Source organism: Ahaetulla prasina, chromosome 4, assembly GCF_028640845.1.
Source record: "Ahaetulla prasina isolate Xishuangbanna chromosome 4, ASM2864084v1, whole genome shotgun sequence".
Classification (NCBI taxonomy): Eukaryota; Metazoa; Chordata; class Lepidosauria; order Squamata; family Colubridae; genus Ahaetulla; species Ahaetulla prasina.
In genome coordinates, this window is record NC_080542.1 from 125071465 (window position 1) to 125097462 (window position 25998).

At 35.9% G+C, this 25998-nt stretch overlaps 1 protein-coding gene across 10 annotated transcripts in view; it reads right to left on the reverse strand.

Annotated features, from left to right (window-relative positions):
• Positions 1 to 2701: 2701 nt before the first annotated feature.
• ARHGAP21 (Rho GTPase activating protein 21) overlaps positions 2702 to 25998 on the reverse strand; it is a 92059-nt gene continuing 68762 nt past the window's right edge. For all 10 annotated transcript variants that reach the window (XM_058180529.1, XM_058180526.1, XM_058180524.1 and 7 more), the window contains 18 exons: positions 21051 to 22923; positions 17672 to 17833; positions 17482 to 17581; positions 17347 to 17383; positions 16730 to 16855; positions 15446 to 15724; positions 14721 to 14785; positions 14495 to 14643; positions 12633 to 12781; positions 12364 to 12519; positions 12208 to 12286; positions 10612 to 10685; positions 10433 to 10522; positions 9353 to 9478; positions 9141 to 9182; positions 8653 to 8758; positions 6845 to 6876; positions 2702 to 5577 (listed from right to left, as the gene is read on the reverse strand). In XM_058180529.1, coding sequence (XP_058036512.1) covers positions 4015 to 5577; positions 6845 to 6876; positions 8653 to 8758; positions 9141 to 9182; positions 9353 to 9478; positions 10433 to 10522; positions 10612 to 10685; positions 12208 to 12286; positions 12364 to 12519; positions 12633 to 12781; positions 14495 to 14643; positions 14721 to 14785; positions 15446 to 15724; positions 16730 to 16855; positions 17347 to 17383; positions 17482 to 17581; positions 17672 to 17833; positions 21051 to 22923 — 5208 coding nt within the window. In that variant the 3' untranslated portion in view covers positions 2702 to 4014. The remainder of the gene's footprint in view (positions 5578 to 6844; positions 6877 to 8652; positions 8759 to 9140; positions 9183 to 9352; positions 9479 to 10432; positions 10523 to 10611; positions 10686 to 12207; positions 12287 to 12363; positions 12520 to 12632; positions 12782 to 14494; positions 14644 to 14720; positions 14786 to 15445; positions 15725 to 16729; positions 16856 to 17346; positions 17384 to 17481; positions 17582 to 17671; positions 17834 to 21050; positions 22924 to 25998) is intronic.

The following is a 25998-nucleotide window of genomic DNA, read 5'->3' on the forward strand; positions in this document are numbered from 1 at the left end:
GAGGTGATACTTGATTAAGCTACATTTTATCAGTTAGTGTTCATGTGATTTGCATCCTTAGGACTATTAACACAGCTATTTGTTTTTGCTTCCTTGGCTAGTTAACTTTGCCTGACAGGTAACATGTGATTGACTCATGCAAATACATCTTTAAGTGAGGAAGGAGGCAGTCTGTGGTAGACACACACACACACACACACACACACCAAGGAACCTTTGGTGGGTCCACCATGCTGAATAATTTTCATCCAGATTCCAACCTTCTCTTTTTAGGGAAGAGTGATAAGGGTGACCAGCTTGCAACTACAATGGGTATTGGAGGAAGTCCATTATTTGAACCTTTCAGTCATGTTTCAAGCCAGGACAGAGTGTGAAATGGCATTGGTTATATATATATAGTCCTCGCTTAATACTCTATGACCAAAGATATAACAGCACTTAAGAATTAGCACTTATGCTTGTCTTAAAAGTTACAGCCATTGCAGTGCCCTCATGATCGCATGACGTTGGGTGCTTGGCAGTCCACCCACAATTACAATCAAGGGCACTTCAGCTTCCCCTGCCAACATATCTCCACCACACCTCTATCCTTTTGGCCACCCTGTGCTCTGCCACCCCATCTGATCTTGGCTGTGTTCTTCCTTTTGCTTTCTAAGGCCTTGCACAGCAGAGCGCACGACAGCAAAAGAGCAGAGATTTGGGAGGAAGGAATGGGCAGGAGGGGCTTTGGCAGTTCTTTCCTAATGGCTGCAAGCAGGACTACAAAAATTGCCGTTGCTAAGTGGTGCAGTGATCAGATATTTTGCCCAATCACTGCATTGCTTAGTGACAGAAATTCCACACCCAATTAGGGTCATTAAACAAGAACTACCTGTATTTTTCTTTGGCCTCTGGAAGAACTAGGGTGGTGCTGACATGACTGTAGCAGTTTTTGATTTTTCAGGTATTTCAATACCCCAAGTCATATTCATACACAATTAAGAAGAGTCTCATCACATGTTATGATGTGTGTTCATAAGGGAATTGATAACACTCTATGTAGATGGACTATTATACTGTATATACATATTAAAATTATGCTGTGCTTGCTAGTTATTTTTTGTCTGAGGCATTAAAATGTCGTTCTAAGGATCTGTGATGATGCCATTCCCAGTTGTTACCAAATTCATTATTTGACCTTTATTTATTTTTAAAAGAAAAATGTTGCAGAAGTCAAGCTTTAAGGCAGGGGTGTCAAACTCAAGGCCACAGGCTAGATCCGGCTTGCAATGTGGTCAGATTCGGCCCTCGCGGTTGTTCTGATCTACCCAATGTGAAGACGAAACATGTCAGCAGTTTGGCAAGTGGCGTCAAGCTGGCCATGCCCACCCAGTCAGCCATGCCTGCCTGGCCCCTCCGAGGTAAACTATAGCCCTGACGTGGCCCTCAATAAAATTGAGTTTAATACCCTTGGTCTAGGGCAGGGATCTCCAACCTTGGCAACTTTAAGCCTGGAGGACTTCAACTCCCAGAATGCCGCAGCCAGCTTTCCTCTAGACTTAAAGTTGCCAAGGTTGGAGACCCCTGGTCTAGGGCATTGAAGTGAAAAGGAGGGGCTAGAAGGTTTTGGTGATCAGAACAAGGAATTACTTATTTGATAAATATTTGATAAGTTTCAAAATGAAGGGATCTGAATGAGAAAGATATTTCTCTAGAATTTATGAGATTCATTTCTGGTGTTCATTTGAGTTAGAAATAATACTGTATGCTGATTTTTGAATTTAAAATATCAGTTATCTTCTATTATCCAAGCCAAATTTAAATTCTTTTGATCTTTATTATTATATGTAAACTATTCACTTGCAATATAAAACTTTTCTTAATGGAAATATGTTTTGTATTGAAGTTCAAACTTTTATCTTAAATGAACATTTCAGTTACATCTGTTAACTGTCCAATTTATGACTCAGAAAATTATCATCTCACAGCTTGCAATATGCTCATTACATCCTCAAAATCCACAGGACCAAGGAAGACATGGTACATCTATTCAAACTAGTATTTTCTAAAGGAACAAAAGGCAAGACAAGAAACAATCACTGGAGAAAAGAAGAGAAGCAACCTAGAAATTTCCTAATGGTGACAGTAATTAACCAATGGAATAATTTGCCTTCAGAAGTTGTGAGTGTTCCACCACTGTAAAACTTTCAAAAAATGCCTGGACAACCATTTGTCTGAAATGATATGGGGTCTCCTGCTTGAGCAGGGAGTTGATCTAGAAGACCTCCGAGGTATCTTCCAACTCTATTGTTATTTTATTCTATTCTATCTTCTTTGAAATAATTCCCAGGAATGGTAACTTTGTCCAAAATTCCTGAAATATTTTACTTTTTATTTTTGTAACGTAAAATGAAGGAGCTTATCTTAGCAATGAAACAAATTAAACTCCCATCAAGCTGACACAAGGTTTTAGTATGTACAAGAACATTGTTTGCTTATAGCCTGCTTGTAAAAATTAGAGGCTGTTATTTGATAAGTAATCCCCACTGATTAATAAAATTTGCAAGCAAGTACTAGTCAAAGAACTCACCCATCTTTCAAATAGCAGATCCCTATGCAATAACCTCTTTCAATTATTTCTTTTTATTTTATCCTTTATATAGTTATGAAGAAAATTTGACATGTTTATTGTCTCCGTTAAATGAAAGTCAGTCCATACAAGAACAATCAAAACCAATTTATTTCCAGTGTTTTAAGTGGATATACACAGAAGCATGTACAGATCTGGATTTATTAACTCCTCATGCAGAATTATATTCTTGGTAAAAGAAACCAGTTCTATCCACATATCCAGGATCTACTATCTACACTTCTATGTTACAACATTTATATCAAAGCTGGTGTCTGAGGAAAAGATACACACATAGTGTATTTACATTTAAGTTATTTTACAGAAAGAGTAAAAATTCAAGTCACATAATACTCAAAAACTGTATTAAAATCAGAATATAAAACTCAAAAACCCAACTGGAATGCCTAAATGGAAGCTCTGTACCCATGTGTGTTACATTTTGAAAAATGTAATGAAATGTCTTAACAATAAAATGCAGCAATTTGTTTTATGTTTAACATAAATGTCTAAATGTAACAACTATTATGGCACCTTAACAAACCAAATGAACTTTTTTAAAATTTTAATTTTTGATGAGGCACTTGTTAACGACTAAACTCAAATTTTTTTTTCTTCCAACTAACAATGTCATAGTTGCATTAATGCATAGTGCATACTAACACTGGGGGACAGGACAACATAGAACAAGAGAGGAGAGGGGAAGGGAGGGGAGAGCTACTGAATTGTGGTGCTGGCCATTTAATGGTCTCAATGGGACTGGTAGAATCAAGTTATATCCTCCTGGGCCCAGATAATTTATGAGGGTGAATATCATTGTTCATATATTGGTAGCTTTTCCCAGTGATTTAGAAATCCAAGTACTCAGTGAGTATTATAAACCAGAAGAACTATCAGAACTGGTATTATTACCTCTTGATTATAACTCTGCAGGAAACGAGGACTCTGTTTTTGAGGAATCATCTAATTGGTTTACATTCTCCCTTTCAGTCTCTACAATAAAATGTAGCAATTTGCTCTTTACAGTTAACATAAATATCTAAATATAACAACTATTATGGCACCTTAACAAATCAAATGAACTTTAAAAAAAAGTTGATGAGGCACTTGTTAACAACTAAAATAAAAAGAATTATTTTTTCTTCTGACTAATAATATTGTAGCTGCATTATGCATAGTGCACACTAACACTGTGTGTAGGGTGGGGAAAAGCATACAGAACAACCGAGGAAAAGAAAAAAGAAAATACGCTACTGAACTGTGGCAGCGGCTATTTAACTGTGTCAAAAGGACTAGTAGAATCAAGACATAATCTCCAAGGTCTCAGATAATTATTGAGGGTGAGCATCAACAGCCAGGCTGATGGACCTCATTCATAGTTTGGTAGCTTTCTCCACTGAAATGGTCTAGAGTACTGAGTACTCCATGGGTTTTATGTACCAAGCTTCAGTGGAAGAACTACCAGAAGAAGTGGTACTATCACCTCCTGATGATAACTCTGCAGAAAATGAGGATTCTGCCTTTGAGGAATCATCTAATTGGCTTACATTCACCTTTTCAGTTTTATTTGTTTTAAGGTCTACTGGGTTACTCAGCAGACGCTCTTGTGCAACATACTCTGAAATGGGTGTGTACTGGGATGGGGATTTTGTCTTAGGTCGGGTTACTGCTAAAGTGTCTTTCTCCATGCTTGGGTATTTCTCTTGAATTTTCCATGCATTCAGAACACTTGATTCAATAAAATCTCTCTGTCCTCCTAATGTGTGTCTTCGCCTGATGTTCTTTCTTTTGGAGCTCTCTGCAGGGCTTGACTCCTGACTGCCACTTCCAAGCATATCATCGGAGGATGATTTGAGACGCAGTCTTAATCTGTCTGGAATCTTGAGTTTCCATGTAGGCTCCTGTTTGACAGGTTCACTTCCTGTTGATGGGGTTAAGCTGCTGTCTGTCTTTCCTTTCTTTATATCCTCCTCGTGTTTTGCATCCCTTAAGCCTTCACTCTCCATTTTGTACCTGGCCAACTTTTTCCGAGATAGAGTATCACATTCAATAAGTTTGTATGAATTGAAAAGTCGGCGACTGTCTAACTTTGGCGTTGAAGTGCCTCCTGAACAACCTACTTCATTTTCTTCAGAGTTTCTCCTAAGGTTCTTTGCCATGTCTTGAGTCTTCTCCCTGAATAACCTATCCACAGGAGAACTTGCTGCAAAATCAGGAAAATCATTTTCACTGTCTGTTTCTACAGGGCGACCTTCACTGATCAGCTCACTACTTTCGTCATCGGCCTCTTCTCCTTTACTCTCAGTCACCGAGTAAAGCGCTTCAGTAGCCAGCACAGTGGAATCTACACCAGCTAAATATGCAGTGGAGGATGTTGTGGAGTAACCTGAAGTGATGGAGCCAACATCAGCAGTTAAAAATTCACTGCGTTTATTTTCAGGGTCTCCTAATCTTTTACAGGATACTTTTTGCAGAGGTGAACTGCAGCTGAGGGTAGTGCCTGAGTCCAAAGTGGTTTCTTCCAACACAGAAGCAATCTGGAAATTAGGGACTTTATGGTAATCTTTTTCTGTATTTTGCCAGGAGACGAGATTTGGGGATCTCCTGTATTTCTGAATATAAGATGTTGAGGGTTCTTCAGAGAACAAATTCTCTTTTTTCAGCAACATTTCATCCTTGCTTGTTGCAGAATTGTTAACACAGTCTTCTTTTTCTTTCGGAAATCCTGTTTTCTCTATTCCCCCTGCGGTTTCCTTCTCCAGCTCCGTTTTAGATGTGTCCTTTTTTGCTGAATCATTGAAATGGAGCTCTGCAGGCTCCTTCATGAAAAAAGCACTATCCCACTCATCTTCAGAGCTGCTGGGTTGCAATTTGTCTTTTGCTTTTTTCCGCTTGCGACTGGTTGTGGCAAATATAGAGGATTTGAGTAGCTCTCTGCTGTATTGATTATTTCCAGATCCCCAAGAAACCTGTATGGAAAGAAACTCATCATAAGCATCATGATTAAATTTAAAAAAAAAAAAATCAGTTGTGGTTCAAAATATTTTCTCTACCAATCTTCCAACACAAAATTTTATGTATATGAAACTAGATATATGTTATTACCTGTCACCGCTGAATTGTTCTGCACATAACTGCTCTAGCACCATAGCATATCAATTACATAGGCCATGTTTTCTCAACCTGTGGCTTAGTACTCTTCAGGAAGTCTCACCCATTGTAAATGGACTGTTATTACGAGCCTAATCAGCCTTGCATTGCCATAACTAGATTGCTACCAAAACCTGTTCTCTTTACTTTGCCTGTACTAGTGCTTTTGGGCAGTTGCTGTGATACAGAGGGTTTTTTCTTTATATTTATAATTTAAATTTAAATTTACAAATTTATAATTTGTAAAAGCACAGTGGCCTAAGTGAAATGAATGTAGCACTTTTTTTTGAAGCAGTGCCAAATTAAAAATAACCTTGCCAGTATATTCTTAAAATGCAGTTGATTATTTATCAAATACCAATTAACATTAATCAGGATTGCAGTTTTGACTGAATTATTGAATAAAGTAAAGGGGTTTACTTACTTTACTCAAAATTTGCAATTGTGAGTGTCTCAAACCAATTAATATTAATTCTGATCTATCACTTGATTTTTTTTTTACAAAACTCATTCTATTCTGCTTTAGAAATATTTTACAATATATTCTATATTTTCAATACAGCATTTGTGCAGACTTGATTTATAAAAGACTCACAAACTAAGATACGAAGAACACAAACATCTGTATATAATATCCCTTACATTATATGCCGCCAATATATACTTTTCAGTGTAAAGTATTTACATTGGATTTATCCTCTTAACCTCTTTCCCACAATCTATCTTTAAAATTAATAGTTGCCTTTAGTCATGTTAATGAAACAAGATTATGCATATTATGTTTACACATAGCAACATTAAAGTGAATGGTATATTTCTTACCCTTAATAATCAGGCCCAAGAAGTACAGTGGGTGAGTCATTTAAATTCAGGTATAAAAACCAGAGCCCAATTCAAAGCTCCAAGGGGCTTAATACAAGCAAGCCTTTTATTGTCAGAATCCATTTTTTATCAACAACACATGAAAGATCTAGTATAAATAAGCCTGTGAGCCTCTCTCAACATTGTAATGTATAAGCTCAACCTTGTAAAAAGGTTGTATTGTAATGTATAAGCTCAACCTTGTAAAAAGGATGAATGATTTACCTTAAATTTGGAAAAGTCACCAGTAGCTGAATCTATTGGAGAGAGAAAAAAAATCAACACAGCACTTTAGTCAACATGGCACAAAGTTTTGCTTTTACTCTAGACAATGCTGAAGTATGAAAGAAGACAAGCACAACAAAAGGTGAGAGCAAACAGATAACAGAAAAAATAATCAGAACAGTGGACAGTAATTGCTCACAAAGATGCAAGCTGCACCACAGAAAGCCACCGCCATGAAAGGATGCTGTGAGTTGGAGGCAGAATCAGCTCAATGACAGAAATGGCAAAAAAGCCCTTTCTTCTAAATAAAACAGAAATACTAATATTTATTTAATGCTCTAAGCGCACGGCCCTGCAAAACCGCAGCTGGGGGATCTTTTCAGGACTGTACTCTGTACATTCCAGCAAATGAAATGTACATTTAAAGCATTATTTTTCGTGCCTTAGACTACTTTCTGAAACAATTATTATAATTCTTTTTTGCAGTTCTTGTTTGTATGCTGTCAAATTATATTGGGCTTTATGGATTTAAAAGCCCCAGGTAACATTTCAGTGCTCCTCCGAGCCATTTGTTTAAGAATTTATCATTATCTAGATTTTTTTCCACAGCCATCAGTTTTGTACTCATTTCCAAACAGAAGCGTTATTATGAAATGAAAAATGGATACCATAATTGTACTGTTCGGCAAAATAAAACAACGGAGGTTATACAATTAGAAAGGAGGTACGGAGGGGCTAGCAGAGTAACTAAAAGACATTTTCCAACTTGCCAGGAGAGTGACCCCACTGGAGAATTAATGAGCTGAACCCCATGCCATGCCCCTTTTGACACATGGCTAATGACTAGAAAAACCAGTGGACCATACCATGCTATTTCTCCTCAGGGTCTGCTTCAGAAGTAACAAGAAACAGCAAAAATACTTTTAAAAAGTAGCATTGATCTGTTCAAATACTCTTGAAAGGATAAATTTACAGTACAGATCAACTAGTCCTTTGTGCATTTACAAGAAACGGGGGTTTCTGCAGACAAGGCAGCTACAATGTGGGCAACAATCCTCCTTCTTCCTACAGTTCCAGTTGTCCATCAGTGACACCACAGAGTCCACTAGTGACATCACCGTGTGATAGACTCCTCCCACTTCTCCTATTTCAACAGCAGGATAGAGGGGCTGTTTCAATAAAATGCTGAAAAAAGTTTTCTATAAGCTAAAACACAAGCTAGAGACAAAGGTATAACATTTGGGATAAAAACATATTTAGTGAGACAGTATGATGGCAGTTTGCAGTAGTAGTACTTAGCTGAATATTAAGGTGGCAGTCATAAAAAATAAAAAGCATTTAGTAATGAACAAACATAATTAGTTGCAATATAGTTTGGAAAAATATACTTATTAGTCAAGCAAAATGAATTTCAAAATCTTGATTTTGCCTCTCTTAAGTTTAAAAAATTACTACCATCAGAACAGTACGTAGAAGTTAAAGCTTTCTGCCTTCTTCTCAACGACTTAGAAAGTAGTAGATACCTTATCTGTGTCATGTTAAAAAGTACATGGATAACCATGGTCAATGATACACTAGTGAACATGCTGTTCTCATGGTCTAAGAATTATATTGGTTGCTGAGAAAGCATTCCAACCTACATCATGCAACATGCTCAACTCACTGCTGACCTTTAAATAACACACCCAAGATCATGTAGATAAAGGGAAAAATCAAGTTTATTAGCAAAGAAAGAAAAAGAAGATCATTATAATAGATCATCAGAAGAGAGAATTTTCTAACCTACAAACTGTCCAGGCAAGAGTTACCTGATACATCTCCAGGATATACTCCAATCCTTCCAATGTTGCTGAGTAAATGATCTATGCTTGGCACTGGCTGAGACTCTACTGTGTTTGCTTCCTGAACTCCTGTCTATAGTTAATAAACAAAGATTTCTTCATCATCAAGTCACAGTCAGTGGTTTCATCACGATTCAACAGTATTTAGAAAAATTAGTCACCCGAGAACTGAAAAGAATGTCAATCTTCCTATATAACATTTAAGGAGAAAGAAAAATACTTAAACTGGCATATTAAATGGAGACAAAAACTACCCTGGAAGAGAAATTTACAACTTCATTTTATATGCTATTTCTTCATGGATTACTTCATGGATAAAACCCATTGGTATGTTTTGGTGTGGTGAACAAAGAACACTGTTAGAAAACATTGGAGAGGGGCGGAAATCATATATTCATTTGTATGCTATGAATTAAAACAGGAGGAGAATCCATTTAGTTAAGGTTAGTACTTACAAAAGGTTGTTCAGCATCATCTTCTGCGAAAAACCAGTCATGCTACAATTCAAAATAAAAGAAGTGAAAAACTCCCCAGAAATGAAAGAATTAAAATGTGGCATTGAAGAGATAAAGAGTAGTTTATGAGAAAATCAAAATCCAGGCTGATCTAACTAAAGATAAAGTTCTGTCTGAATATCTGTCTAACAACATGAAATGAATTCACTTACTTTTTGGATAAGTGTTTCTACAATTTTGTATTGATCTGGCATATGAGTAACCATATTAGTCATGTTATCTTCAGATGTCCTCACAAGTGTTGGACCAAATACTATTGCCAGGTTTCTTGGTTCCATCTAAAGAATAAAGAAAATGAGTGTACTTACAGCACATCATTGTACTTACATAAATGTATATGTCTCTTTAAAAAGCAGAAGCATCTAACAGTAGCAATCAATTTTGCCAAGTGAACCTGAATTTTCTCGTTAGAATGAAAATTCAAAGAAAAAGCTGATCAGTGTATAAAACTGATTTATATAGCAAATCAATTATATAATAATTATATAGCACCTTGTTCTTTTTAATCTGTTCCTGAATGTAATAATTCTTCAGTGTTCATAAGTTTAGGGTCTAGAAAGAGAAGTCTGGTTGTATCCATTCCTCTCCTCAATCTAAAGTAGTACATCCATCTCTCAACATGTTATGAAGCTTTAATTAAATGCTGAGCAGGTGACTTTCTTATGGGCTATAGTACACACTTTTTTTCTGCAATAAATCTTCAACCTGTAACTACAGGACCGCTTCCTAGCCATATAATGCAGCAGCTATAGGTTCTGTGTACTAAGCACATCATCTGTCCATCCAATATGTGTGGAAAGAAAAGGAACCCACAAAAACCTAATAATGTTTTTCCACAAATGTTGCAGATCAAGGTACACAACTTAAGAAAAAGAAAACAAAAATAGTTTTGACCTATAAGACTAGGTGTCTTCTTTGTTTGCTTTATCTCCACATGGGAAGCAACTCAATAAGAAAGATTTATTTTTATCCCAAGGATAATGGCAGTCCTTTGCTTCTTGTTTTTTCCCCATACATGCTTATACTATTGGTTTTCCTCTATGTTCACCATGCTAAAGCAGCCACAGAGCCAATGAGCTGAGAAAGCAAATGCAGACTACAATATTTGCATTCCAAATCATCTGAAGTATGATTTATAGCCAGAAAAAGAAATCTATTACCACAGCTTCTAGAAGCAAGCTCTGAATTTAGTTATCAGAAATATAGACTCTTGGTATAGATAAGCCAGTTACCTTGTTCTCTTCTGAATGTTCTGCTACACTTCTCAGATGGGCAGAGAGAAATTTAAGTGTTTCAAAATGATGTTCAGGTAAATCATAGATCTGAAATGGATGATATCAACATAAAATTTTAAAATAATCCCAAAATATAACAATGGTAACTGATTCAATCCCTGTCAAAAGCAACCTACCAGGCTTTTCAATGTTTTTAGTCGTTCAATAGGATCTACTTTTCTGTTGGCGTCTATGAAAGCTGTATATCTCTCTAATAAGAAAGAAAATAATTTTATTGCAAGACCTGCATTACAACCCCTCTGCAGGAAAAAGAGGACCAACTAAGCATAAACAGTGGATTTGTGTCACCAGAGTAACACAATGTTTTGCTTATTCTGTCTAACTTATTTCAACCAATTTGAATAGCCTGGATCCTTTGCATATGAGTTGAAAAATATGCCTTTGCAAAACTACGGATATAAACTGATACTGTGGGATCAGAAAAACATGATATGATTTGCATTTGTAAAGACGTTTGTATATCTTACTATGTATCTCATCTAATAAAAATAAAGGTTCCCCTCGCACATACGTGCTAGTCGTTGCTGACTCTAGGGGGCGGTGCTCATCTGCGTTTCAAAGCTGAAGAGCCAGCGCTGTCCGAAGACGTCTCCATGGTCATGTGGCCGGCATGACTCAACGCCAAAGGCGCACAGAACACTGTTACCTTCCCACCAAAGGTGGTCCCTATTTTTTCTACTTGCATTTTTACGTGCTTTCGAAACTGCTAGGTTGGCAGGAGCTGGGACAAGTAACGGGAGCTCACCCTGTTACACGGCAGCACTAGGGATTCGAACCGCTGAGCTGCCGACCTTTCGATTGACAAGCTCAACGTCTTAGCCCCTGAGCCACTGCGTCCCGTATCTCATCTAGTTGTTGCCAATTTGTCTTAATAATCCACACAAGTGGCTCTGATCTTGCCATGGAGAAATTATTCCTTGTTTGTTTTTTCTTGTGCTGAAAGCAAATAACTAGAAAAACCCAGTAGCCCAAAGATTGCATATTAGCAGCAAATGCACAGAAATGGGGCCATTAAAGGAAGGCAAGAAAGTACAGTTCTAACATATTTTTAATATTTAATTCCCAACCATTAACTTCTGACATGGTTTATGACTCATCTACTTAAATCCACTTCCCTAGCCACATATTGCAATCCATGGGGGCTTCAAAACATTTTAGTTTGTTTGTTTGTCTTGTTCATAGAGATGGAAAATGGATGCACCCTACAGGTTAATATGTGACTGGGAGGACTGTATAGTATTTGAATTACTGGCTACAACCTGCATATGAAAATACTTGAAGAAATATAATGAAAAGTCCAACAACTGGCAATTGCAGCAACTTGGAATTGTTTATTCTGCTTAGCAATAGTTGTTCAGAGTCTTAGGCAAAGATAAGTCATTATGCATCAGCTTCAATAATTTTTTATTTCATTTAGAAAATTTATATTGCTGGCTACTCACACAGGGCGACTCAAGGTGGCTTGCAAAGATATATTTCCAGGCTAAGTAGAATAAAACCTATATTTTCTGCATATAAGCCAATAATATATATCTGTCTTTTTAAGAGAAATGCAAAAGAATCCTATACTAAGCAATACTATAATTAAGGAGAACAATGCTTAAATGAATTCTAACAAAACTGTTTTCTAATTTAACTTATCACAGATAAGTTATGTGATGTGTTTTATTCAATAGCTTTCTTTTTTCCTCCAACTTTGAATCAAAACTTACCATTAGTAAAGAGTGGTTCTGGAAGCTTTCGAAGAAAGGACTTCAATAAACTACTTATAACATTCAGATCTCGCCATTTCTAAAAAATGAGCAGACAAAACATTGTCATTAAAAAGAAATACTACGAGAATTTAAAACAGAGAGGGCAGAACTCACATCATCTTGAAGGTCAATGTCAGTCATTCCTTTGTTCAGTTCTTCTTGCATATTTGAGATGGCAACATTATTTCCTGGAACCCTATAAATACCAGTATATTGAAGACCTCTCTCTTCAACTAGTTTGCAGCATATTTCAACAATTCTTGGAATATACTGAAAAATCCAAAAGGGAATGAAAGTTTGTGTTCACTATCTATGTCTTTTGATAGTATTTTTCAAAGAAATTATCAATATGCATGACTTTATTTACAAAAAAGAGAGAATACCTTATTGCTTTCTGCTGGGGGACAATCATCTAGTTTGACACCAAATGTGCAAGCGGCAGATGGCTTCTTTTCAAATGTTCTTTTCATGATGCTTGGAATGTTTTTTCGCCATATACCTTTATCTTTGGGTGGGCTTGTCTCATCTTTTTCTTCAAGGAAGAACAAAAAGGTAAACAAGTCATTTAAAACCTTCAGTAAGCTAATGGAATATAACTGGATATAATGATCAAATGCACCATCAAAATAATAGATGAGTATAAGATACTTAGTACATTTAAATCTTGAAACAGACTAGAGACTACGGCTTCTCCGCAATCAGGCCACAGAATAATCACAACCTTAGCAACCGATGTCTAGCAATTATATTAACTCTGGACAGAATTAAATTTGTTGGCATCTGCAATCTATATGAACAGTACATAAATCAAACAATTTATGATTTGTATATCGACACAATCAACAAAATGATATTTGTATGTGTATTTTTGTGTGTGTGCATGTTTATATGATTGCGCTCGTGCCTATGTACATATGTGTGTGTATAGACACTCACATATCAAGAAGAGAAAATATATAAACAAGGAAGAAGAAAAGAGTAAAAGAGTCGAGTACAAATGAGTAAACAAGGATTTTACAAATCTCATGTAATTTTCCAGTGTATCATTACTTGATTTTGAATGCCTGAATACATTATTCAGTCACTTGGTTGCGATGGGTGGCTGTAGAAATTGAATAAATAAATAAATGTCATTTTAAAAGCTTGAAAAATCACTATTAAACTCTAAGCAAAGCGTAAATATCAATATCAAGAAGCATAGTTAGCACATTATAAACCATAAAATGAAATTGTGAACTGTACAAAATTCTGTCGGTGCTACTAAATCTATTCTGATTTAGAAGTCTTGTAAAACTAAAATACAAACTTTACAGACAGAAACCCACATTTTGAATGTGGTACAAATCCATATATTGAATTGTAATTCAAGAAGGGGTTCTTATCTGTATTAAAATTCTTATGTGTTAAGATATACTTTTGAGATATATTTTTTGTGGGGATTATATTCTTTATTAACCTAGTATCCATACTTAAATATCTCTTCTAACTTTCAGGTAACTACCTAAGCTAGTAATTTTTAAAGAAATAATGCAATATTTTTATGAGACCTAATTCAAATACTTAGCAAAAGAGCATGCTATATTTATTACATTTATATAAATAAGAAAACAATTAAATGTAAACAAGCAACCTTGTTTTATAAAACAGGCTGCATCTAAAATTGCTACAATGAAAAACAAAATTTTAGTTCTGAGTATAGTAATCAGAGAATGATGGTTTTATTCCTACCGATCCCACTGCCATTTCCACTTTCCTTGACAGAAGATTGCATATATCTCCAAAGCTTCGTGACTTCATAACAAAACAGAAGATACTCTGTATTTATCAACTTTCTTTCCCAAAATGATATGGAATTATCACAACTACAGAATGAAATGGTTCTATTCTTTTTATATACTGTAGGTATCCTTCCCTCCATTTGCCCTTTTCAGTCTATTTCATCCCACACTCTTTCCCACTCTCTTTTCAATTCTACCCCACAGGCATGCACATTTCAAATAATAATTTTCCAGATTGTTTCTGATCTGGAGTTTTCTTATAAACAAGGAATAATCAAAAGTTCCCAGCACAAAAGGAGTTTCATCATTACTTATCAAAGCATAGGATGTTTATTCAATGAACTTCTCTTAATAATCAATGAAACTCCAAACCCCATGACACTTAGTGTCCTCACCATCAGGCTTCCTTCAGTATAAGAGGAAAACCTAGAGTAAGTAATAGTATTCTTATATTCAATATACAATACCTTTAGTAAGGAATTTCTTTTCTGATTCCTCCTTAGGAGAATGTGGACTCTGAGTTCTTTGCTCAGTTTTAGTGCCAAGGAATGTCTGTCTTTTAATAAGGCTCGGTCGGGATGGTTTTGAAAGTGGCTCAGTTTTGCCACTAGAAGCACTGAAAAAAAAATATTTAAAAGCAGGAAATCCATGTACTGACTAACTGAGCTCTCAAATGGTACTGTGATGGCTTACCCCATAATTGTGCTGTATTCTTTAATCCTCCGGCTAATTAGATCCTTGCTTGAGACACCTGTGTCCTGCAAAATGAATACAGAACTATTTTGGAATTTCTGCTTTGCACAACTCCATAAATGAAAACTTAACTAGCCATATTTAGGACAGGAGCAGGACATCCCTCAGACATGTGCAAGGCACAAGGAAATGGCTACACAAGAAAGATGGGGAGATGCCCAGCAGGTATGCACAACTGAATCCAAATGCAGTGTAAACAAGGAATATCAAGGGAAAGGTGCCGGAACAGACTCAGGCACAGAAGAGAGGGATGAGCAGACTAAGGGGAGAAGGGAAGGGGAGGGTGGACTTGCAACTTTTGGGCAAGTTGTACCGTCTTCCTTGGCTGAAATCCCAACAATCTAAACGAGCTGTATTTCATGTTAGCTGAACCATAATTTACTTGGAATAGTGTGGCCAAATGTCAAAGGTGAAATTGATTCTTTTCGCTTCATACAGACTCATACCAATATCACTTTCTCACATTTATATTATTTCTCCAGTTGGAACACTGAAATCTCATGCAACTTTATAAAAAGCCTATGAGATTATGGATTTTTAACAGCACTAGCTTATATTTATTGCTTGTCAGGGCTACCATGTGGAATTGCATAATGGGTCTGGAAAAACATGATCTCTGCAAAATATAACATGTAAGTGGAATAAATCCTTAACAAGAACCCAACCTCCTCATTGCTGTTTTCTCGTATAGCCTTAATCCATGCCAGCATGTCATCTCTATTTTCAGCTTGAAACAGGTATTCACAGTCTGATGTAGTAAGCCGAAACACATGTTTCTTCTTGGTATCACTATATGAAATGTCTGTTAAACAAGCATTGATGTTGATGGGCTGTTCCTCCTCAGAAAGCATAGCTGGTTCTTTTTTATCCTTGTATAAGTATAATGAACACCCTCTGAGGATGACATACATCTGTTTCCATGGCCGGATGCTCCCACCAACTCTCTAGAAAATAGAATCAAGAATAATATTTATTTAAGAAAACAAGATGAGTGTGCCGAGTTTTTTATATGTTAAAATTTGTAAACTGCCTACTTTGGTGAGATGGGTGGTGTAGAAATTTGATAAATAGATGATAATAATAAAAAATACTGCCACCAAGCAAGCAGTCATGGCGGTACAGTAGTTAAAAAGCAGCACTGCAGGCAAACTCTGCCTGCTGCTAGGAGTTTGATCCCGACTAGCTCAAGGTTGACTCAGCCTTCCATCCTTCTGAGGTCAGTAAAATGAGGACCTAGATTGTTGGGGGCAATATGCTGATATTTGCTCAGAGAGTGATTTAAAGCAGGGGTCCTCAACCCCAATCTATGGACCAGCACTGGGCTGTGCAAACAAGCAAAACCCCATCCCCGGGATGCAGGCAGCACACAAAACCACAAATCTGCGGGTCTGCGGAAAAGCCTTTCTTCATGGAACTGGTCCCTGGTACCCAAAAGGTTGGCGGCTGATGGTTTAAAGCACTCTGAGCAGATATAATCTTTTTAATAAGTTAATTGCCATAATGCCAATTGAATATTTTCTGCATCAAAAATGACTAATTATCAAGGAGTACAAATAAGACAGGACTTTTTTTTATATCACTGAGAATTTTTACATTCAAACAGAAAAAAAAAATCCTAATAATTTATCTGTGTCAGTAGCCCCAAAAATCTCTTACAGTGAAAATATCAGTAAGATTGGAATTGCACAGCATTGAGTTGCGGAGAATCATTTAATTGTGTTTAATGTTTATAAGTTTGTTTTAACAGTTCAAGAACAGGAAGATTGCAACAACTGTACCAGGTCTATGCAGTAACGGGAAAGTTTGAAAAGTTGAGTTTCTGCCAAAAGAAAAACAAGCAAGTTTCGAGTATTTTTCACAGGAAATGAAAAACCTGTAGGCATCTGAAAACATTTGAATATGTATAAGAAAACAGGTTTTACACTTAGCTGTGGTTTGGAAAACTATACCTTCCCCTTGTCTGTAACCAACTGCCGAAAATGAAGATATCCTTCTTTGGAGGTGTCACCAAAGACTTCTGAAGCAGATGCTTTTCTGAATCCTGCATTTTTTGAAGATGCTTGGCTATTTGGAATCTAAAGAAAACATAATCAAACCAGCTTCTGCTAGTTCTCTAATAATTCAAGATCTCTCTCTTCTTTCCCTTCCATCTGTCAGATGGGAATACAGACAACTAAGATGAAGCAGGACCTAATACTAATGGAACAGTACATTCCAGTCAGCCATCAGCTCAAAGGGACCCCAATGAATTACAGAAAAGGCCTGCCATATATCTCAATCAGTTGGTTTTCTTATAATATGCAAGGAAGTAATAATAATTCTAAAGTTAACTACAGAGTATGCTATCCTGTCTGTGGCCAAAAAAGGACTTTTTCATCAAATGCACTAATATTTTTAATTGGCAGAAGTCAATAACATCTGTCCACTAAGCTTGGATATTAATAAAAAATAACATTAAACTTTAAACAGCCTATATTCGCACATACCTAGGTGCAACTTAAAGCTTAGTCATACAACACTAATGTTATTTACACAGCAGATAAATATTGAAAATAAAGTAACTGACCTTAATTTCCTTTAAGCTCGGTGCATGCTTTATGGCCCTATAGATGTAAGGTAGATATTTTAGTGAACATTTTTATAGAGATTCCTAAATAATACATCCAGTGATGCCCATTTATATTTTTATAGGTATTCTTACCTTTTTCCTTCTTTATAGTCATCAAGTCCTTCATCATAAGATTTGGACCTTTCATTTTTTGCAGGGAATTGATCATCTAGGTCACTAGTCCTAATTGATTCTGTAACGAAAGCAAAAGCAAATCCCCATATTTTAAAAATAAGCAGGTTTTGGTGAACTTAGCTAAAACAGCTTGAAACAATATACTAACCATGGCCAGAAGACAGTTGACGTCGAATAAAAGGTACAAGAGCACTGCAACTCAAAGGAACAGCACTGGTGGTAGCCATTGCTCGTGAAGGAGGTGGTGAAATAACAGCAGAAGCTGGAATGTGGGTGATGTCCATGTCAATACTAGGACTGGTCAGCTCATCTACAAAAAGAATACAGTAAATTAGTTATTTTAGTAAAAAGACAAGAGTTGGCTCAATATGGGAAAACTAGGAGGATTCCAGCAATATCCAGAATACATGTTGGTATAGCATCATGTCTGAAGGTACTTTTTGACATACTGTATATGAGAACTGCTTGCAGTTATAATACTAAAAGTACTATTTCTTCTTCCTTTAAAGTTTAAGAATTTATTCATTAATAACTATATTATTATACGCAAAATATAAATGGCTGCATTTATACAAGATTTGGACAAATATTGAATTGAACAAAGACTGAGCTGAATCAATACAGTGTCATTAGAAAAGCTTTTAATAACAGTGTTATCTATATTTTAAATAAAAGAAATTTGCCAAAATACCCAACTTTATAGATAGTCTATCTATTAAAAAGCTTGGTCTATCAATTGGTTGGCATAAATAAAAGTTCAAAATGAATGCAACAGTAAAATAAAACTGTTTTAAAGTTCGCCAAAAATAACAACCCCATTTATTATAATGAACCTTTAGCAAAAGAAGGGAAATGCTATTATTCTTACAGAAAATTTAAGTAAGAAGCTAAAATTATCCAATGAACCTTTTAAAATAATCAAATCCACAACATAATCTCTGAAATATCAACATCTGCTATGCTATATGCCAATTATAGTTTCTAGTAACTGCTGATATAATTTGTCACAGGCTGTACATATCCAGCATCTTGTAGTTTCTATTGCCACCAAAACTATCCTTCATATTCTAAAGCCTAAATGTTTTGAAAGCTTGTAAGAATTGTAGAAATTGCCAAAATCTAAAATAGTTCCACAAAATAATACAAATCCTATCTTTTAAATAGTGATAGGGCTTCTTACTGTGGTTTCCATGTATGAGAGAATTATAAAGAAACCAAGAAACCAAAAAAAATGTGAGCATTTTTTCTTGTAATTAATTAATATATATAATTCTAGGTGTTGTGCATTCTACTTTAGTGTATTTCTAAAAGGTCAATTGAGATAGGCAGCCGTTTGCAAACAGTGATTTATTTTTTTCTTGTATGAACAAATCAGCACATATTGCATTGTGGTTTCAAAGCAATTGGTGGTTCTGATTTAAGGAGACGGGGTTTATAACTCAAGTTTTCTAATTCAAACATGCATACACTGACTTGCAAACAAAAATGTCTCATCTTTTCTACCCTAGGTAGATTTAGTAATTCTATGATTCCTTGTGAGTATGGTTTCACAATCTAAATTAAAATATTATTTTCTCTCTCATATACATACAGAGCTAAAATCTTTCAAAGTTGCTGCTTTGAAATCTTAAAAACATGAATTAGTTTTTTATTTAAACAACTGTAATTTATCAATGCAGACTTTATTTCTCAGACTTTTTAAAAAGCAGGTCTCCAAAATGTATATCTGTAAAAAAAAGAAAGATTTCTTATAATCTATAAAATAGGTTCTTGTTGTATCTTCTCAACTAAGCCTCTAGAAATAATGATAACAAAATGAGGCATATTATTTTTATACTTCAAGCTTCATTCACATTCACTATCTTGACCAAGAAATGCTTTATTTGGAGCAAATCAAGCAGTACTGTAGACTGTGCTATTATATTGCAGAATTTCTCAGAATAATAGCATTTCTCTTTAAAGAGGTATATAGAATCCTTAAAACCAAAGCTAGTCATATATAACTGAAAGTAAAAAGGTTGATAAAAATTAGTTCTATTGTACCATCAGGCAAAGAAACATGTCTATAATTCCATCAGCTGATATGCAAATTCTTGACCAAAAACACTGTCCATTTGTTCAAAATATACAAAGCAGTCTTCCTGCAATGAGTTTCACATTAGCCAATCTGTAATGCAGTAGGATGTGAAGGATATAGCTGAGGAAGCCATAATAACCCAATAGTTGTGTTATTTCATGGCCTCTTTTTCACTAGCCAATAATTTAGATGTCAATCTTTCAGAAGTCTTCATTTTTTTACTTACAAAAATTAATCAAATTACGTTGTGTGTTATATTTTTGTTTCAGTATGTTGTGTGATAGTCTGATAAAGCCATATCACAAGCAGTTAGATAAAATCTTCTAAAAATCATGAGAGTTAAAGGTCAGCTTTAAAAAGCCTCCCGATGCTTTAAAGGTTAAACTACAATTTTATTGTGAGGTAGTCACAAAGTATCAAATTTCCAAATGAACTTTGTATCAGATTTTTAAAATATGTATAATTCAATATTACAATTAGGTCCACTTCCCCATGCACCTTACCTCCTAAAATCCAAGGGACTTTAGTCTGTTTTGCTGAAAAAGAAATCCTTTGAGAAGTTTAAAGGGGCTCCCAAAGTAGTTTACAACATGGTAGTTTCTGCTCTCAAAACCTTAAACCCCAGGAATATGCTCCTATCTATTAGATATGAATATAACTATATACTGCTTCGGACAGTGCTGGCTCTTCGGTTTTGAAACGGAGATGAGCACCGCCCCCTAGAGTCGGCAACGACTAGCACGTATGTGTGAGGGGAACCTTTACCTTTATATACTGCTTACAAGTATCAGTCAGAGGTGACATGAGAAATGATTTTAAAACAATTATTTTGGCTCTAAATCCTCATATGCACTTTGTATAATATTCATGAATGCAGGTGACAAAATAAGGCAAACTCCAAAGTCTTTGTAAAAACATCCCATCAGTGAAATCAGGATTTTTTCCCCGAAATGGCTACGGTATTTCGAAAGGCTTCAAACAAGTAGTCAAAATAATTTGCACAAATTATCAGATATCCAATTAAGAAACTGTAGATGGCTGTGATGTCCATATGCTGGAGAAAAAAAGTAAGACATTATCATTGTTTCAAATCTTTATGATTTATAATGAATTTGAAGCAATTTAACAATCTTACACAATTAAGGATACTGAAAAACCCCCACCAATTAGCCATATTAGACTTCAGAAAGAGAAAACTGGGATCATTCTTCACTGATCTTACCCTACTGCAGTTTTAGTCTTATTTTTCGATGTGTATTAGCCTTGAACTAAAATAAGCAGGTAGAATGTTTAAGGATCCTAGTAGACACCATGAAGTTTAAATGCATTTTTAAAATTATTGTTTAGAAAACTAACCTACACTGAATAAAATAGTGTATTCATGCCAAAGGAGTAAATGGAAGATCCAAATATGTATCAAATTCAGAGAAATAAAAATGGTTTTGCTCACCTATGAATGGAATTGATGCCAAGGAATCATAAGGTGTGCAGGAACAAGAGGCTTTCCTTTCTTCTATTTTTCTTATATGAACTTCTCTCCGTGCATCATTGGGTAACCAACAAGTGGTCTCAGAGGCAGAGTCCTGACCATTTACAGCTAAAATATAGGACTGATGTCGCAAAAGCTGTGGGGTTTGATGGCCAGAAGATGGCTTTTCCCGCAAAACCACTTCCTCCTCATTTGTCTCATCTGTTGCTTGGACTTCAGGCTGTTTTATAGCTTCGGTTTCAAAGTTTTGAATCTTTTGTCTGACAGACACATCTAAATTAACCAAGGTAGTTAAGTGCTCGTTAACTTGTGGGACAAAATTGACAGAAGTTGTATAGGAAACGGGGGAAAGATTAGACTTGCTCATGTCTAGTTTGGGATCTGGTGGACTTTCTGCATGTTTCCTGGATTGTTGAGGTGGCAAACCACTATAGTGCACATAATTAATTTCTCTTTGGTCTGTGGTTGTAGCACTATCAAGACTCTGATTAGAAGGAAATGATGGCTTTGCTGCATAACGTACACAGGTCTTCAAAGAACTATTTCTTGTGCTTCTAGTTGTTGAGCGAGGTGATCTTGAACCTCCAGTGGTCGGCAAATCCTTGGAAGGTTGCAGCAATTTTACATCAGTTGAATTTTTCTGGAATTGAGCAAAGGGTCCTAAGACTCGGTTGCTTATTTGTCTACCACCTGAAGAATAAACACCAGGAGCCACAGAAAAATCACATGAAATTTCATAAACGCCTTGAGGGTCATTTTGATCAGTAAGTTCAGTACATTCATTTGTAATTTTTTTGGCTGTGCTTGAATCTGCAATAAGGTCCTGACTGGGAACACTTTCCACTGCTTCACCGTGTCTGCCTAAATAGTTCCAGGAGCGTGCCCTACGACTTCGAGGACTGATAACTGGTGAAGTTAAACTATCTTGCGAAGCACTTCTTGGCCACCTTTTGATTAATACAGTATCTTTAACTCTTTCCTGGGATATGCTCCTTTGCCGAGCAGATAGAGACTGTGAGCTCCTATCATGAGAGGTGCTTCTGCAGCGTACCTGTGAGCCAATATAGTAATCTACTGAATGTGTGGATGTGCCTCTTAAACTATCTAACCTTTCCTGTATGGTTCTGAAACCATATTTGGGAAAGCGTTTGTTATCAATATATTCTTTGTAGGTTTTGTAAGTTTTCCAGTCTATCTTACGACGGGCACTTGGAGAAGTGGTGTGATTAATATTACCAGAGGGAGAATCTCCACTCTGAGCAGGAGAACTACAACCTGAAGCTCCTTTTGGCTCTCCTTCATAGTTTCCAGAATCACAGGCTGCTTCTGGGGAATCTGTTGGTTTTGTAAGTGGAGTCTGAGGAAGTATAATGGCAGTGGACATCGAAGAGGAAGGTGAAGTGGTACGTGGTTTTGCTTTTACAGAGGTTTGTTCTTTGAAACTGTATTTTATATCTTCTGTCTGGTGTGATGGACTAGTGTGGTTTGTTCTAACTGATGAAAAGTCTACATCGTTCTCAGAAGGCACAACAACTGTTCTTATGGTCTCGTTACAAACACAGACAGCTGTGTTAGATTTTGCAATATCTTTTGGAGATGGAGGCACTTGTATTTCCTTTCTGCAGGCCTTTTCAGGTTGTGCTAATGTCGGTACAGCTCTACTATTTGATTGCTTTCCCAGTGATAAGTCAGGAGGTGCTTTCTCCATAGGTAATGTCAGGACAGGAGTTGGATATGTTAATCGAGGATAACTTATTGGTGGAGGTTCAGGTATGTAAAGAGCATTACCAGTGTAGGCTTCATTGCCTTGCTGGTAGGCATCCTGGGAATATGCCTGTGCATAGAAAATTTAAAAAGAAATTAAATCACTGTAAGTATTTACTGGAAAACCATCACACTATTTCAGAGGCATGAACATGGTAAAGTTAAATTTCTTGACAGAAATGGACTTCTTATTTAAAAACAGTGAAATAGGTGCTCTCTACTAGGCATTTTAAAAATATTTTTCTATTATTGTTTTCTATGGTTAAAAATATGCATGAAAAGTCTCCAGAAAAAAGCATGTTCCCGTTCTCTTTTTCTCTCTCCTCCTCCCCCCCTGCCCGTGTGTGTGTATGTGTGTGTGTGTGTGTGTGTGTGTGAGAGAGAGAGAGAGATGGTTATGTATCAAATTGTAGCAAGTGCTGCAAACAATGAAGAAAAAGAGAGATTATAAATATAAACTATTTTTCCACCATGACATTTTAAAATTTCTTCTCTCCCACCACCCGCCCCGATATTTTTTATATCTAGAGGCTGGGTTCTATAAATATCGACAGGTTAAATTTTCAGTTTGTTGTCACATAGAAACAGCAAGAAGCCTCTGCATTTGATCCATTGGCTTTTCTAAAAGGCACAATTCCTGTATCTAACATGACTAGACAGTGGCAATGTCTTTGTTGCCAGCCAACGCCCACCCTCCCTCTGAATAAACTTACATGTTACTTATATAAATTTCATACTCTTCACAAGTGGTGCTATTTTTTAAACTCAAAGATATCCTGAACATACATTATTGGTAAGTATATTCAAGCACTCCTTAAGCATGAAACACAGTCTGTCTTAAGGTAATTTTCCTTACATACTTCATCATTTCTTCTTGTACTTTAAAAATATGATTCTTAAAGAAATATTTATTTTAAATTTTGCATTATTTCTTTTATATTATATTATTTGTATAACTATCAACAATAGCATATTTTCCAGGTCTGCCCAGAAATTGCAAACATTATTATTTTATACTTTGCAACGACTTTCTGAAGTAGTAATAAAAAAAATTAAGAATTGACAATGCAGGAATCCTTTCCTGATGCTTTTAAAATAAACAAACATAGCTTATGTGTGATACTGTAATACAGCATTTCCTGCTCAAACCATAACATGCTCCATTCAGAGAAATCAACATGCCCTGCCTTAGCATTAGACAGGTTGTACAAGCCTAAATGCAATCATAAACATTAGATCAAGAGCAAGTGTTAAGGATGAAAAGGCGAGCCGCTTGAAACACATAGCTTGATAAATTTTACAGCGAGCAATAATTAAATGCAAACAAAGTATTATAAGCTTTTTCTAAAAAAAAATAATCCAAAATTTTAACACAGGCATACATTAAAGTGATAATAGGATAGCTATTACCATTGAGATTCAGCTAACCAGCAGATCTAGCTTGCTTTCAGCAACTTGCAGGCTTTAACAACCCAGCTCCTTGCAAATTTATGAAGAAACACATGCCTTACAAAAATCAGAGAAATGGCTACAGTACACTCTTACCAGTGCTCTGATATCCTTTGAAAACTGCAGCTGGCACAAAACAGGAAAACATAGTAAAAGCTGCCTATATATGTAAAGATAGAATTATGTTGTCATATTGAAGCCAAATACACAGCAAGCTAAAAATACAGCTACACCAATTTCTCTGGAAGGTACCAAGACGACTGAGGTGCACTGGAGTGCACACAATAACTTCAGCCTCCTTGTGAGCATGTCAGTCTCAGGTTTTTTTAAAAATACCTGCTTCTTGCATTTCTTCCCTAGCTTTCCAGAAAAAAAGAAAACACGTTTGTGCTGTGTGCCTCAGTGCATCTTTCGTGCTGCAAACTGAGTCCTCCGCTTGTGCCACAAGGCATCCCTTCTGCTACAGCAACATAACAGTCTTTCATCTCGCCTGAGCTGCTACCATCCCTGCTTCCAGATGACGAAACAAGGGCTTTATTATGCCTTTTAAATCTGTGCACCCCTTCCTCTCATAAATCTGAACAGAGCCACAAGCTGTCAGCTGACTCTACATCTGACATTAGAAAGATGATTTCAGAATAATTTTCATTAAAAAAAGAAACACTCCCACCATGTGATTATTTTCATTTTGTGTATCTTTGCTGTTCCTTTTCTGACAAATTAGGAATTAGCTGTGTTTCAATCGTAAGGTATATTTGCATGTATTAGGTATACCAGAAAATATATATTCTGCATCTCAGGTTATTAAAAGAAGAAAACAGGAGAGCAGATACACTGGAAAAATGCATCTAGAAAATTAAGCAATGGTGCATTCTAAGGAAACAACATACTGAGTGACACTCCGAAAGATGCCTATACTGCCTCCCTAGTCTAACGTAGGTTCAAATATTTATTCTCAAACCTCCACATTTGCAAAATTTTAATGCACATTTGCATTAAAAAAAGGTTGAAAAAAGTATGAGGCTGTAAGGCTGATATAATCACCAGCTGCAAGCCATTTCCTGATTCATTTCCAGAAAATATTAAAAAATAAAAAATCTTTAAAATACATAATAAGATGTCACATACAACTGGAGCTAAATATTTTGGAAATCAGGATCTTTTGGAGTAGGCAGCCATAAGAAATTTAGGTAATTTATTATTTAGGTAATTAATCAATAAGTTATTAATAATAACAAATTTATATATAAACCAAAGTAAATGTTTTACAGTAATATCATATATGTAAGAGTTCCATGTATAGATACAGCCTTTATGCTTAGACGATAGAATTTGCAGAAATGGCAAAATTGATCTTTTGATAGAGATAATACAACAAAACTGGAAATCTTTTGTAGATATTTTGCTGAGAAACACCCCCCCCTCGGGATTTATAGATTTGCTGATTAAAAAGGGTTGAATATGGGATATATTTATTAGTAATTGTTATGGAAAAGCCATCTCTGTATATATCTTCCCTTTTTCTTGCACTACTTTTCATGGCTTTTTTTGTATTTTTTCCCTTACTTTTACTTCATGTTTATCGCTTATTTCTAGGTAAATTCTCCAATGGTTAAGGCACCAAGAGAGAAGTCAGATGACTGTGAGTTCTAATCCTGCCATAGAAATGAAAGTGAGCTGGATGACTTTAGGCCAG